The 13,559-nt window shown below is 34.0% G+C and overlaps 1 protein-coding gene across 10 annotated transcripts in view; it reads right to left on the bottom strand.

Moving 5' to 3' along the window:
- ANKS1B (ankyrin repeat and sterile alpha motif domain containing 1B) overlaps positions 1–13,559 on the bottom strand; it is a 1,022,908-nt gene that overhangs the window by 850,307 nt on the left and 159,042 nt on the right. For all 10 annotated transcript variants that reach the window (XM_012787601.3, XM_020287904.2, XM_012787602.3 and 7 more), the window contains exons 5-8: positions 8,221–8,296; positions 6,560–6,661; positions 2,737–2,850; positions 139–305 (exon numbers count right to left, since the gene is read on the bottom strand). In XM_012787601.3, coding sequence (XP_012643055.1) covers positions 139–305; positions 2,737–2,850; positions 6,560–6,661; positions 8,221–8,296 — 459 coding nt within the window. The remainder of the gene's footprint in view (positions 1–138; positions 306–2,736; positions 2,851–6,559; positions 6,662–8,220; positions 8,297–13,559) is intronic.

Raw genomic sequence — 13,559 nt, 5'->3', positions numbered from 1 at the left:
GAAAGAGCAATAAGGAGACTGAAATCTGACAACAGCAGAATCTGACAGCCTGATAATGCACAACATCCCATGCCTCTTAAGTGTCCATACTGAACTGGCAAAGACAGACGCGTTGTCTTCATTTCCCCCCTTACTTACTACACTCTGGCTTCCATTTTTGCCAAGCTCTTCCTCTGAAATCTTGCTCAAATTATCTAAGTAGTGGTCTGATATCGTGTGGCACAAATCTTCAAATGAATAATCCTTTTCTTGGCAGAGTTTTATTTCATCCAAGAGTTTTGATAGTTCTCCAGTCACAGTTTCACCTAGAAGATGAGAATAATTTTTTCAGAAGTTTCAAGAAAGGCTATTGCTAAAATTTAATGTTAAGTAATAAAAATACAATGGCTATGGGGATAGAACTCAAAATATTACAAACAATATTAAGTAGTCAGAAATTATTTTGCTGAAAACAAGGTACTATAGTTAGTATGATATTAACAGACAATAGACAATATAATTTCTCCTATTTTTATTCTTTTTCAAAATAAAAATTAGCATTGAAAGTTTACATACATGTAGTACATAAAATCATCTGGAATTACATTTCCTAAAGCTCCACTGATTTAGGATTTAATTGTCAATAATCTTGTATTGGCATTTTATTTCACTGACAAAATTCATTCAATAATTCATGAACAAATTTAAAATGGTGCTGAGACCCTACTTCCTAGATTCTATAAACAGAAATAGAACTATTTAAACAAATAAGTAAATAGTTAATAAATTAGAATTATGACATATGATATAAAGGGAAAACACAGAAGAAACAGATACATGATATGTATCACCTACCGAACATGAGTATTTTACAGGCTACATGCAAACATGCATGTTTATAAACAGTCTCAGAAAGGTACTTTTAAACCTATAATTTATTCTGAACAAAATTTTCCAGCAGTTACAATCCAGATCTTAATATTTTTATTCTAAATTTAAAACATTTAAAATCAGTTTACTATAGATGCATGGATTTATTTCTGGAATCTCTATTCTGTTTTATTGGTCTTTATGTCGGTTTTTATGCCAATACAATACTGCTTTGATACTGTAGATCTTCAACAAGAGTGCCAATGCACAATGTAGAAATGATAGTCTCTTCAATAAATGATGTTGGGAAAACTGGATATCACATGAAAAAGAATGAAATATGACCCTTATCTCACACCATGCATAAAAATCAACCCAAAATAGATTAAAGATTTAAACATTAGACATGAAATGCGAGAACTCCTAGAAGAAAATATAAGGAAAAAAACTTCTTGACAATGGTCAGGACAATGATTTTTTGGGTATAAAACCAAAAGCACAGGACATAAAAGCAAAAATGAACAAGTGGGATTACATCAAACCAAAAAGCTTTTGCACAGAAAAGGAAACAATCAACGGAGTGAAAGGCAACTTACGGAATGGAAGGAAATATTTGTAAACCATAGATCTGATATAAGGGGTTAATAACCAAAATATACAAGAAACTCCCACAACTCAACAACAAAAAAGCAAATAATCCAATTTAAAAATGAGCTAAGGGCCTGAATAAACATTTCCCCATAAAAATGGCCAAGGGTATATAAAAAGGTACTCAACATAACTAATCATCAAGGAAATGTAAATCAAAACCACAGTGAGATACTACCTCACACCTATTAGAATGGCTATGATCAAAAAAACAAAAGATACCAAGTGTTGGTGAGGATGTGGAAAAACAAGACCCCTGTACACTATTGGTGAGAATGTAAAATGGCATAGCTAATATAGAAAACAGTATGGAGGGTCCCCCTAAAATTAAAAATAGAACTACCATATGATCCAGCAATCCCACTTCTGGGTCTTTATTCAAAGGAAATAAAATTGGTACCTTGAAGATATATCTGCACTCTCATGTTCACTGTAGCATTATTCAGAATAGCCATTAGAATATTATTCAACCTTATATAAAGAAGAATATCCTGCCATTTGCAACAACATGGATGAACCTGAAGGACATTATGCTGAATGAAATAAGCCAGACACAGAAAGACATATACTCCATGATCTCACTTATATATGAATCTAAAAAAAATCAAACTCATGAAAACAGAGAGTACAATGGTGGTTGCCAAGGGCTGGGGTGAAGGAAATGGGCAGACATTAATCAAAGGTTGCAAAGGTTCAGTTATGGTGGGTGAAGAAACTCTGGATATCTAATGGACAGCATGGTAACTGCAGTTAACAACATTGTATGGTACACTTGAAATTTGCTAAAAGAGTTTAAGTGTTCTCACCAAAAAAAATTAAAACTATATCAGGTGATGAATATTTTAATTAGCTGGATTGTGGCCATCATTTCACAATATACACAAATATCAAAATATCATGTTGTATGCTGTAAATATATACAATTTTTGTCACATATACCTCAATAAAGCTGGGTAAAAAAACACATTTAAGAAAAAAATATATGAAATATATGCTCTATGTAAACTTCATTACAGCAAGGATTATTATCTGCTTTGCTCACTACTGTATCTCAAGGCCAAGAACAGTGCCTAACAAATAATAGTTTCTACATATGCTGATTAAATAAATGGATAAAATATAGAATATATAACTTATTAGACTTGAAATTTCCACAACTGTTATCTTTTTTATACATACAGGACACATTTTTACATAAAGTCTAGCATGATTTCAATGGCTTTACATTTAGATACTCACTTTTGGTCTTTTGGGAAGGAGACTCAGCTGAAGATGAAACCTGTGTTTCTTGTGTTGTATCTTCCGGAACATTCTCTTCAAGCACTGTTGGTCTTCCCATGCCTTCTAAATATTCTGTGTGTATATACATTTTTTGAGATTATATAGCTGAATTCATTTATTTTAAAACCAATAACTAAACTTTATGCTTCACTTCTGTTGCTCTGTTTTTCATTTATTTTTCTCATATCCTAAATATATCCTAAGTTTTTAAAAGAACTTCATGATGACCTATTTAAGCTTTTTAGTTTAAAAAAACACAAATTACAAAAACAACAACAGAGCCAGGCAGAGTGGGTCACACTTGTAATCCTAACATTCTGGGAGGCCGAGGCAAGAAGATAGCTTGAACTCAGGGAGATTCTGTCTACTAAAAACAGAAAAATTAGCTGGGTGCAGTACACGTGCCTGTGGTCCCAGCTACTTGGAGGTTGAAGCAGGAGGACTGCTTGAACCCAGGAGTTTGAGGTTGCAGTGAGCTATCATGATGCTGCTGCACTCTAACCTCTAGCTGGGATGACAGAATGAGACTATTTCCAAAAAGAAATGAAAAAACAACAAAAAAATACTTTGGGATAAACTCATGAAATCCTTTCTTCTGAAAACTAAACTTATCACATTCTTTCCTTAAAACTAAATTCACCTGTTGAAGATACTATAACCTCCTTGGTATCCTTAAATATTTTCTATCTGAAGATTTAAAACTCTCAAAGATGCTTTGAGTAGACTTGATCCCCCTAAAACAGGAATGTCAAATTCAGATAGATACAACAAACAGTCAGGTAACATAAATGAATGAAATTGGGTAAGTTTAATTTTATAATGGTGTTGTAATCTTGCAAGATAAACATAATTTGTATACTAAACTTTATTTCTATAAATAAATAACATTAATTCCCATTATTCTTGAAGTAATATTCTATACTCAGCCTACATTTCATTTTTCCAATTTTGATAAAGACATAATACTAACAGCTAAAACTTAAATATTGCTTACTTTGAGTCCAGCATTGTTCTAAGTATTTGATATAAATTATTTCATCTAATCCTTACAAGATTATGGCACACACACTCTTACTACCTCAGTTTTAACCACTTCGGTATGAGCATCGACTATAGTCGATAGCCACAGATGAACGCGCACAGCGACTTTAGCTGACAGCCGTGATATGACTTTTCTAATTTTTCATTTATCAAAATAAATGAAATTAGATTGTGAACATTTAAAAATAACATAACGAAAACATATGTATATGTTACCTATTCTGATTTACATTACAAGTAAAGCTGCCTGTAAAGTAAAACAAGCTTTCAGTGCTTAAAAGCTTTCCTCATCACACGAGAGCAAAACGGACTCATCGTCAATGCACAGCACAAACTATCGTGTGCCCTTTAAAGTGGTTTAAAGATGAAAACTAAAGGAGGAGTATATTAACTTGTCCACATTCATACAGCTAATAAGTGGCAAAGCCAGATAGACATGGAACAAGGAAACAAACAGCATCCGAATGCAGGGATCAACGTCAACCAACACTCAGCCTGGAAGAGCATGTTTAATCAGAGAGGCAATGACTTGTCTAAAGTACATCAATGAAACAAAATTAAAGCCTGTATTTTTTGAGAAGCCAAAACTCCAGAGTTTACTCCAGAGTTTTAGCTGAAATCCTAGATTTTTAAATGTTGATGGCTAATTCAATTTTTATGGAAACACAGTGTGGGCCAAAAAATATGTGATATAAACAAAACATATCTGTTGCCTGCCAAAAGCATCCAGCCCAAAAGTGGCTAGCTTGTATCCTCCACATAAAAGATTAAATCAACAAATGCCTTTTCATGGGGATCTTTTGCTTGTACTTCTTTATTAAGAAGGAATCTTTCTCTTAAAATCCAGTTAAGAAAGTTTTTACTCTCATGCCAATCAATTGTGTCCTTTTGCCATTCAAATAGTTTCTACCAAAGGGCAATGGCAATGCTACTAGGCAAATTTGACTAGGAAAAGAAAAAATCCTATGGGATTCTAGCCTCAAAATTTTTGAACCAGGTAATAATTATGTAAATTGAATAGTAATTTTATAAAATAGTAATTTTATCTACTATAAATCAACTTTATTTCCATAACAATCTTTTTCACTAGATTTAAAATGTACTGGTGACTTGAAAACCAGGAATGCAAAGAATACAGGTAATGTGTTCACATTCTGAAATTTGTCAATTAGAAAAATCCAAAGATGTCCCATATGCAAATTGACATGCCTAACGAAGCTTTTAAGAGAACAAAGATAGTTACTCTTATATAACAACATTTTCATCTAAGTTGAACCAATGCAGTATGTTAAAAAAAAAAAAAAAGTCTATCATTATGTCATGCCTCTTTTTTAATGAATGACATTTATTTTGCTTCTCCCAAAAGACATATTATGTACAAGTTTCAGTTTTTGTAAAGTGCAGTTAGAGGCAAAAGTCCATTATGAAATACAAAATGCCTAGAGCGGGAAGGCATAAAAATTGGCATGTGCCACTATTATCTTTTATGCAACTTGATTTTAATTTGAATTAATATAAATAGCCATGCTTGGATTCGTCTCTCTATGCATTTGACTTGCAATTAATTTCTTTATTGACAAGAAAATTGTAGGGGCCTGGTCTTTTGGGAACTTCCCTGAAAGGTTTTGGAAATAGAGAAGAGAAAATAATGCCCTCCTGTTGTGTGTCTACCCTTTTTACCCCTCTTTGGCCTTAGTTGATTACTGTATCTGCATGTTCCCTGCTGACTTGGTTTTAATTTATTTTTCTCCCTGTAGACCAATGTTGTTCTTCAACTTCCCAACTGACACTTAATGAAATCTATCCCACCTCCCTCCTCTGTTACACCTGCAGCCAATCTGTAACAACTGTAGGAGATAATCACTGCTGAACAGTGTAGGGGCTAACTAGAAAGGACAAAAAGAACATCTGGGGTTTTAACGTAATAAGCTAAATGCAGGCCTAATCACCAAACAGAAAAAAGAAAGCATTTAAATCTAAATATTTTAGAAAAGTTGTAGATCAAATAGGAAAGCATGTAATTCTGCAAATAGAAAAGTAGTACCTAGATAGTTGTCAAACCTTCAGTAGAGCCAATATTGCCACTAACTACAAATGTACTTAAATGACCTCTATCAAAAACAAAGCCTGACAAAACTAATCTTGTACTACTGGAATGGGAAGGAAATAATCTGTACTTTTTGGGCTAAATACAATTGTTGTTATGGTTGTGAATCCAGCATTTACATATGAGCTCTGCCACTTAGAACAGGATATATGACTTCAAGCAAATCACCTAATCTCTCAAAGCTTCAGTTCCCTTATATGCAAAAAGGAGAATATCATCTTATTTATCTACTTCATAGTCACAGAAATTCAGACAAAATAACAGCAAATCCCTGAAAAACTCTTAAAGTAATATTCACATGTAAGCTTAATACTCAACCATCACCACTTTATAGCCTTCCTAATTTTAAGCTCATAACTACACATTTACTACATGGGTTTGAAAAAGATTTTTTTAATATCAAGTAAGAGAATAAATACTTTAACTTTTTAAAAATAGTGTATTGAATAGTTAAAAAAAGAAATAAAAAATTAAAAAGTATTCTTATTTAGTTTAAAAGTCTACCAGAAAAAAAATGAAAGTAATAAATTCATTCAAAAGTAAAGACTAACTCAAAACCCAAAAGAAAACTCTAACAGTTTTAATTTAATCTTTACTATAAGGCAATTTCATCCATCATTCAATACTATTTACCTTGTAAGAGTGTTGCAATCTGGAGAGATTTCTGAGATGGATGTTCTTTCAAAATGTCTAAAACAGTTCTACCTAAGCTATCCTTTATGTTGGCATCAATTCCTAAAAGAAAAAGACAAACTATATTATTGATTTAGAATGTGAATTCCTAAACTATAATCATCATGTGATTTGTATATTCTGTATAGTATGGTAAAAATACTTAATTATAAGCACATACCATGTGAGTAATATAAGAACAGTCTTAGAACACTTAAGTATTCACAAAAGTTGAAAAAGCCTGATATTTTTGAACTTTTGTCCAAATACAAAGTCACAATATTTATTTATGCAAGGTTATATTCAATGTCAGTCACATTCATTATCTTCCTGGTGAACAAATTTATTGATGGGTGTATATGAAACATCCTTGTTATTACATTAGTTCTGAAAATGTTTACTGTACTAAAGAACTTATTTTAATGTAGCAAATAGATTTTCGCTGCCTTAAAATTGTTGATGAACTTTCCAAATGCCTAACTGCAAACAAAGCCACTTTACAGGTTCTGGCCCCAAATATCAGTCCATCATAAGATTATTAAATGTATACCTGAATTTGTGTAGGGACATCTGATTAGCACATATTTAATTGGTTGCCTCAAATCATTTATTATATCATGGCATTGCATGTCAAAGGTACATGTGCATGAAATCTTAACATTGTATAAGCATAATCACAATAGTTTGCCAGTGTTTTTCATTTTATTTTTTACAGAGGAAAATAAACACACTATAGTCCATAACATGAAAGACTCACATCAATTGTTTACAAGTATGAATTTGTACCCACGCCTTTTGATGTTAAAAAGGATCTGACTCAGCTCCCATTTTACTTCATTTCAATCAGAATATACATATGAAGATAAATAAACTTAATTTATTGTTCCTTCAAAGCATTCCCTTTAAAAGATTCCCTTTAAAATAAGTCACTGTAGACTATAAACAATAGCTACTCAATTAATGAAGTAACTATTAATAGAAGAATTTACCTTAAGGACAGGGAACTCAAATCTCTATTTGCCATAGTTCACAATATAAAAATCTGCAGAAAATATGTTCTTTAATAAACCAAGCAATTATCATAACTTCTCAGGGATCAATTCCCCCTCTTCTAAAAGGCAGAGATCTCCTTTTCGTTTTGATAGTTTCTATAGTGCAGGCGTCCCCAAACTATGGCCCGTGGGCCACATGTGGCTGTTTTTGCCCGTTTGTTTTTTTACTTCAAAATAAGATATGTGCCGTGTGCATAGGAATTTGTTCATAGTTTTTTTTAAACTATAGTCTGGCCCGCCAACGGTCTGAGGGACAGTGAACTGGCCCCCTGTTTAAAAAGTTTGAGGCCCCCTGCTCTAGTGTATTTAAATGTGATTTAAAGGTAGAAAACTGTAATTTCCAAGAGCTTTTTACTAAAACATCTATTGAGTAAAGGAAGGGTGCACATTTATATCAATTTTATCTAAACATGGAAGCTCAATTCTACATAATATGAATACATATTTGCAACTTGGAATGAAGGCAAGAAGGGTGATTTGTGAAGAGAACTGTGTCATTTTCCTTTGTCTACTCCTGAAACAGAAATGTTATTTGGCCAAATAAGCTCCATGGAGACTCATGATAGTTACCTGTTTCTAACAGAACCCGTACAACATCCACCTTTCCAAACAAAGCTGCTTCATGAAGTGCACTCCCCTTTTCTGTCTGGAAGAAAAAAGAAAAGAAAAGAAAAGAAAAAAGGAAAAATAAAACATAGTTGCATTTAGAATACTTACAAGTTAAAAAATTCTGTTATCTTATGTATTCATGTCTTTTCTGTAATCTCAGCATTCCCCAACAGAAAGGTAGGACAGAATAAAGAAGAGATTCTAAAACCAAAATCCAAAGGCTTGGTTGGGTTTGTAAAACACCTGTTTCTGAATAGCCATTTGACCTTGTAATGTTAATAAGCTGCTCTCCTTCTCTTAGCCTTGACTGTCCTTAAGAATAAAGTAAGAGTTGTAATGCCTACCTCACAAGGCCTTTGTGATTATCCAACAAGTTTAATCAGCATGCATTTATTAAACACCAAGTATATGCCAAGAATAGTCGAAGGATGTTCTGAAGTAGGCAAATATCATCCTGGCTCTCATATATTCACATTCTATTAGCATAAATAGATATATTAAATACAGATGCTCCTTGACTTACAGTGGAGTTACATCCTGATTGTACCCATTGTAAGTTGACAATGCATTTAATACACCTAACCTACTGAGTATCACGAGTTTGCATCGCCTACTTTAAACATTCTCAGAACACTTACCTTTGCCTATGGTGGAGCAAAATCATCTAACACAAGGCCTATTTTACAATAAAGTATTGAATATCTCATGTACCATACATCGCTAGCCTGGGAAAAGATGGAAATTTAAAATTCAGAGTACATCAAAATGGCGACACTTTCACGTTGTAAAGTCAAAACGCTGTTAAGTGAAATCATTGTAAGTTGGGGACTGTCTGTAAATATTCATGATAAATGAAATCTAAACCATTTAATGTAGCCATTAAAAAGAATGAAATCCCATCATTCACGGCTGGATGAGCCTGGAGGATATTATGCTAAGTGAAACAAGCCAGGCACAGAAGAAAGATAAATACATGTGCTCACTCATATCTGGGAGCTAAAACACGTGGCAGCCCTAGAAGGAGAGAGTACAATTATGGTTATTAGAAGCTGGAGAGGGGGGAGGAGGATGGGAGAGGTTGGTTAATGGAAACAAAATTACAGCCAGATAGGAGGAATAAGTTCTAGTGTACTATAGCCCAGTAGGGAGACTACAGCCAACAATAATTTATTATATATTTTCAAATAGCCAGAAGAGAGGATTCTAAACGTTCCCAACACCAAGAAATGATCAATGTTTGAAGTGATATGATAATGACCCTGATATGATCATCATATATTATATATATTGAAATATCACTCTGTGCCCCTAAATATATACAATTATTATGTGTCAATTAAAATAAAAATAAATTTAAAAAAAAATTAACGTGTCTTACAAAACTTGGATGACCTTCTCTCTGCTTTTCTCTTCTCTCCATTAGTCCTGTCCCCCACAACCCTCTCCCAGCCCACATGCCCTGCGCTCCGGGCGTGCTGAGCTCTTTCACATTAGTGTCATTCTCTGTTTTCTTCCCCAGGGGTCTCAAAGACTGGTCCTTCCGTCTGGCTGAATCTAACTCCACGCCCTCTCTGTCTGGCCATCACCTGCACCACTAGTTAATCTGCAGTGTGAATCTGGATCACCTGGAGAGCTTGTTAAAACACAGACTTCTGGGCCTCATCCTAGAGTTTCTGAGATTCAGCCTGAAAATTTCCATTACAAGCAAGTTCCCATGTAATATTGAAGGTCTAAAAAGTATACTTAGAGAACAACTGACTTACTGAATCTTAACTTAATATAATTTCACTAAGGAAGGCACCCCTGGCCCCTGAGGTTTAGTGCTTTTCCTGTGTGTTCCACACCAATGCATATTTTCCTTATCACAGCACTCATACCACAATAAACTTCATGTCATTGTCCATTCCCCATAATAAACTGTAAGTGCAGTGGAAATGTAGGCCACATCTATTTTTTTCGCCATTGTATCCCCAATGCCTAGCAAAGTACTTTAAAATGTGGATGTACAGGAATTCTTTTGATGGCAAAAGCTGGAGGGAGGGAGGAACATAGGATGGAAAAGGAGGAGCATTTGTGAGTAGTACAGGATGAGATTGAAATCTTCCTTGAAGGCAGAATCAAAGAGGACACTTTTTGAGCTATACATATGTTAGGGTTTGTTTTAAAGTTCTTTTTTTCTTTTTTTTTTTCCTTCTCTCAAGAATCTAATAAATGTCAGCAGGTTCTCAATAGGTGTACATATGTTTTTTTTTAAATTAAATAGTGTCAATATGGCAATTCTGTCCCCTTATACTAAAAGTGATCTCTAATGTGGGATTCTAATCTCAAACTATAATAGAAGTATCACCATAAAATAATATACAATGTAAAAACTTCTTTAATTACTAACAGTATATTGTATAATTAACCCAACCTAAAACAGTTTCTAAGTGCATTGTTAAGGAGTCTTGAGGAATACCAAGTATCTATTGATGTGATCTGAATGTATCCTCAGGAAGGCATGAGTGAAATGCACTTGAATTATAATGTGACTGGCATGATATGTATAGATAGTAATAAAAATGGAAATAAAAATTATTTCATAAATATACAGCATCATGCTGAAGGAAAAAAACTGGAAACTTATGCAGTTTTTAAAAAAACACTTCAATGTGGGGATGAACATTTTCTTTTTTCCATTCTTTGAGAAATTTCCCTTTTAATAATCTAATTCTGCTCACTTTCATTCTGTGTTTTTCAACCAACTTTCTGATTGTGAATTGGATATCTTTCCACTTTTCACAAAATTTTGGACTTGATGTTGAAAAAACCCTTCCCGTATAGCATACTTTATTCTAAAAATAAGCTAAATAATACCTTTAATACAGGACTGAAGGGGAAATGAAATGGAATTCCTCAGAGCCTGGTGGGGAAAGAAAGTATAAATCCAGGGGGTTAGCAATGGAACAGGTATTTGTTCTAGGGAATCTGCCATGGTAGACTAGTGTCCCCATGGGCTTTAACCAAGCACTCAAGGGGGGAGTGGGAGGGACAGGAGGCTAGATCAGGGACCTCTGCACAATCCTAAAACCTCCAAAGAACAACACCCTCAGTGAAAATTGAAAATTAAAAAAAAAAAAAAAACCATGTTGCACAGAGGAAGAAATAATGTCTGTCTAGGACTTAGCTCTAAGTGGAGTAGAATAAAAGAAATGAATCACCCTAAGAAATCCTAACCACAATTCTACACTCATATGGTGAGTATGAGGCAAATAAATACACTCTCTATGAAGCCCAGATCCTGAGCCAAATGTAGAATAAAGTGGCCCTGGGTTTGTATTAATAGTACTACAGGTAGATGTAAATGCTTAGCAGAAGCAGATATAAGTCCTAGCTGGAAAAAAATACAATTGGCTTGTAAGAATTCCAACAGATAAAGCTCTAAAAAATACTAATTAAAAATTAGAAATCATTGAACATGAAAGGAAACAAGCCACCATGAGCAAGGATTAGTAGAAATAAAAAAACAAAAGAATAAAACCCACAAAACTTCACATATTGGGATGGTCAGCTACAGAATTTAAAATATATGTGATTAATAAAATGAAAGAACTAGAAGATACCCAATATGACTAAACAACAAGAGGATTATCAAAATTGACACAATGTAAAAATGAACCAAATAACACTTCTAGAAATGGAAAATATAATATTTAAAATGAATTGGTTTAATAATACATAAGATACAGTTAAAGAAAAGGGTATGAACCTGGATGATATATTTTTAAAGTTTATAATGCAATAAAAAGAAGTGAGAGATGGAAAATGTAAAAGACAGGATAGAATAGATTCAACATATGTCTAAACAGAGTTCCAGAAAGAAATGATAGAGGTAATAGTCAATGGCTAAGAACTTTTCCAGAATTGATATCAATAATAAGTTCCAGAACCACCAAGTAAGATAAATGAATATATACTGGACATATCACCATGAAACTACAAAGCACCTAAGATAAAAATACTTAAAAATATGCCCAGAGAAAAAAATAATTGTCTTAAAAGAAATAATATCAACAGCTGACTTCTCAACTAAAATAATAAAGCCAGAAGAAAGTATAATATCTTTGTGAGTCAACAGGAAATTACTTTTGACCTAGCATTCTATATCCAGGCAAACTATCTTCTAAGAATGAGGGCAGGCCGGGCGCTGTGGCTCACGCCTGTAATCCTAGCTCTTGGGAGGCCGAGGCGGGCGGATTGCTCAAGGTCAGGAGTTCAATACCAGCCTGAGCAAGAGCGAGACCCCGTCTCTACTATAAATAGAAAGAAATTAATTGGCCAACTGATATATATATAAAAAAATTAGCCGGGCATGGTGGTGCATGCCTGTAGTCCCAGCTACTCGGGAGGCTGAGGCAGGAGGATCGCTTGAGCCCAGGAGTTTGAGGTTGCTGTGAGCTAGGCTGACGCCACGGCACTCACTCTAGCCTGGACAACAAAGTGAGACTCTGTCTCAAAAAAAAAAAAAAAAAAATTAAAAAAAAAAAAAAAAAAAAAAAAGAATGAGGGCAAAATAAAAAAATTTTCAGATTAAAAATGAGGGGTTACCAAAGACCCTTACTGAAAGAACTTCTATAAGATATAATTCAAAAAAGGATCTGAGATGCAAGAAGTATGGAGTGCAAGAAGTGAGTAAAGAGAATGGTTAACATGAAGCTAAGTCTAAACAAACTATTTAAAAATCTAACAATAATGTCTATATTTGCACCGATTTGGTTTCCCAGATATTTTGATAAAGGATAATGGGCACTGTAGACACCAAAAAAGGCTATAGTAGTCCCCCGTTAGCTCCAGAGGATATGTTCCAAGACCCCAGTAGATGTCTGAAATCGAAGATAGTACTGAACCTGATTGCCACCAATCAGAACATGTTTCTATTCGTGTCTTCCATTCACAAATGTAGGGCCTTTTCCATTTTAATGAAGCAGTCATCACACATTGTGGCCTAACTTTTGCAGTTTAAGGTGCCATAGCAAAACCAGTATAAATTTCTTTGTCATTCTTCACAGATAGAAGATTCATTCTTACTATAGATCTTAGTAATCTCAGCACACAATTTTTTTCTTTCCTTATTGAGAACTTCCACCTTTTCACTTAAAGGAAGCAGTTTACAGCTTCTCTTTGGTTTATCTGCATTACCACCATCACCACTCTTTGCTTTGGGACCGTTGTTAAGTAAAAAAGGGTGACTTGAACGCAAGCACTGCGATGCCATGACAGTCAATCTGATAACTGAGTGGGCTACTAAGTGACTAATGGGC

The sequence above is a fragment of the Microcebus murinus genome, chromosome 10 (genome assembly GCF_040939455.1).
Source record: "Microcebus murinus isolate Inina chromosome 10, M.murinus_Inina_mat1.0, whole genome shotgun sequence".
NCBI lineage: Eukaryota > Metazoa > Chordata > Mammalia > Primates > Cheirogaleidae > Microcebus > Microcebus murinus.
This window is presented reverse-complemented; position numbering and strand designations above follow the sequence as displayed.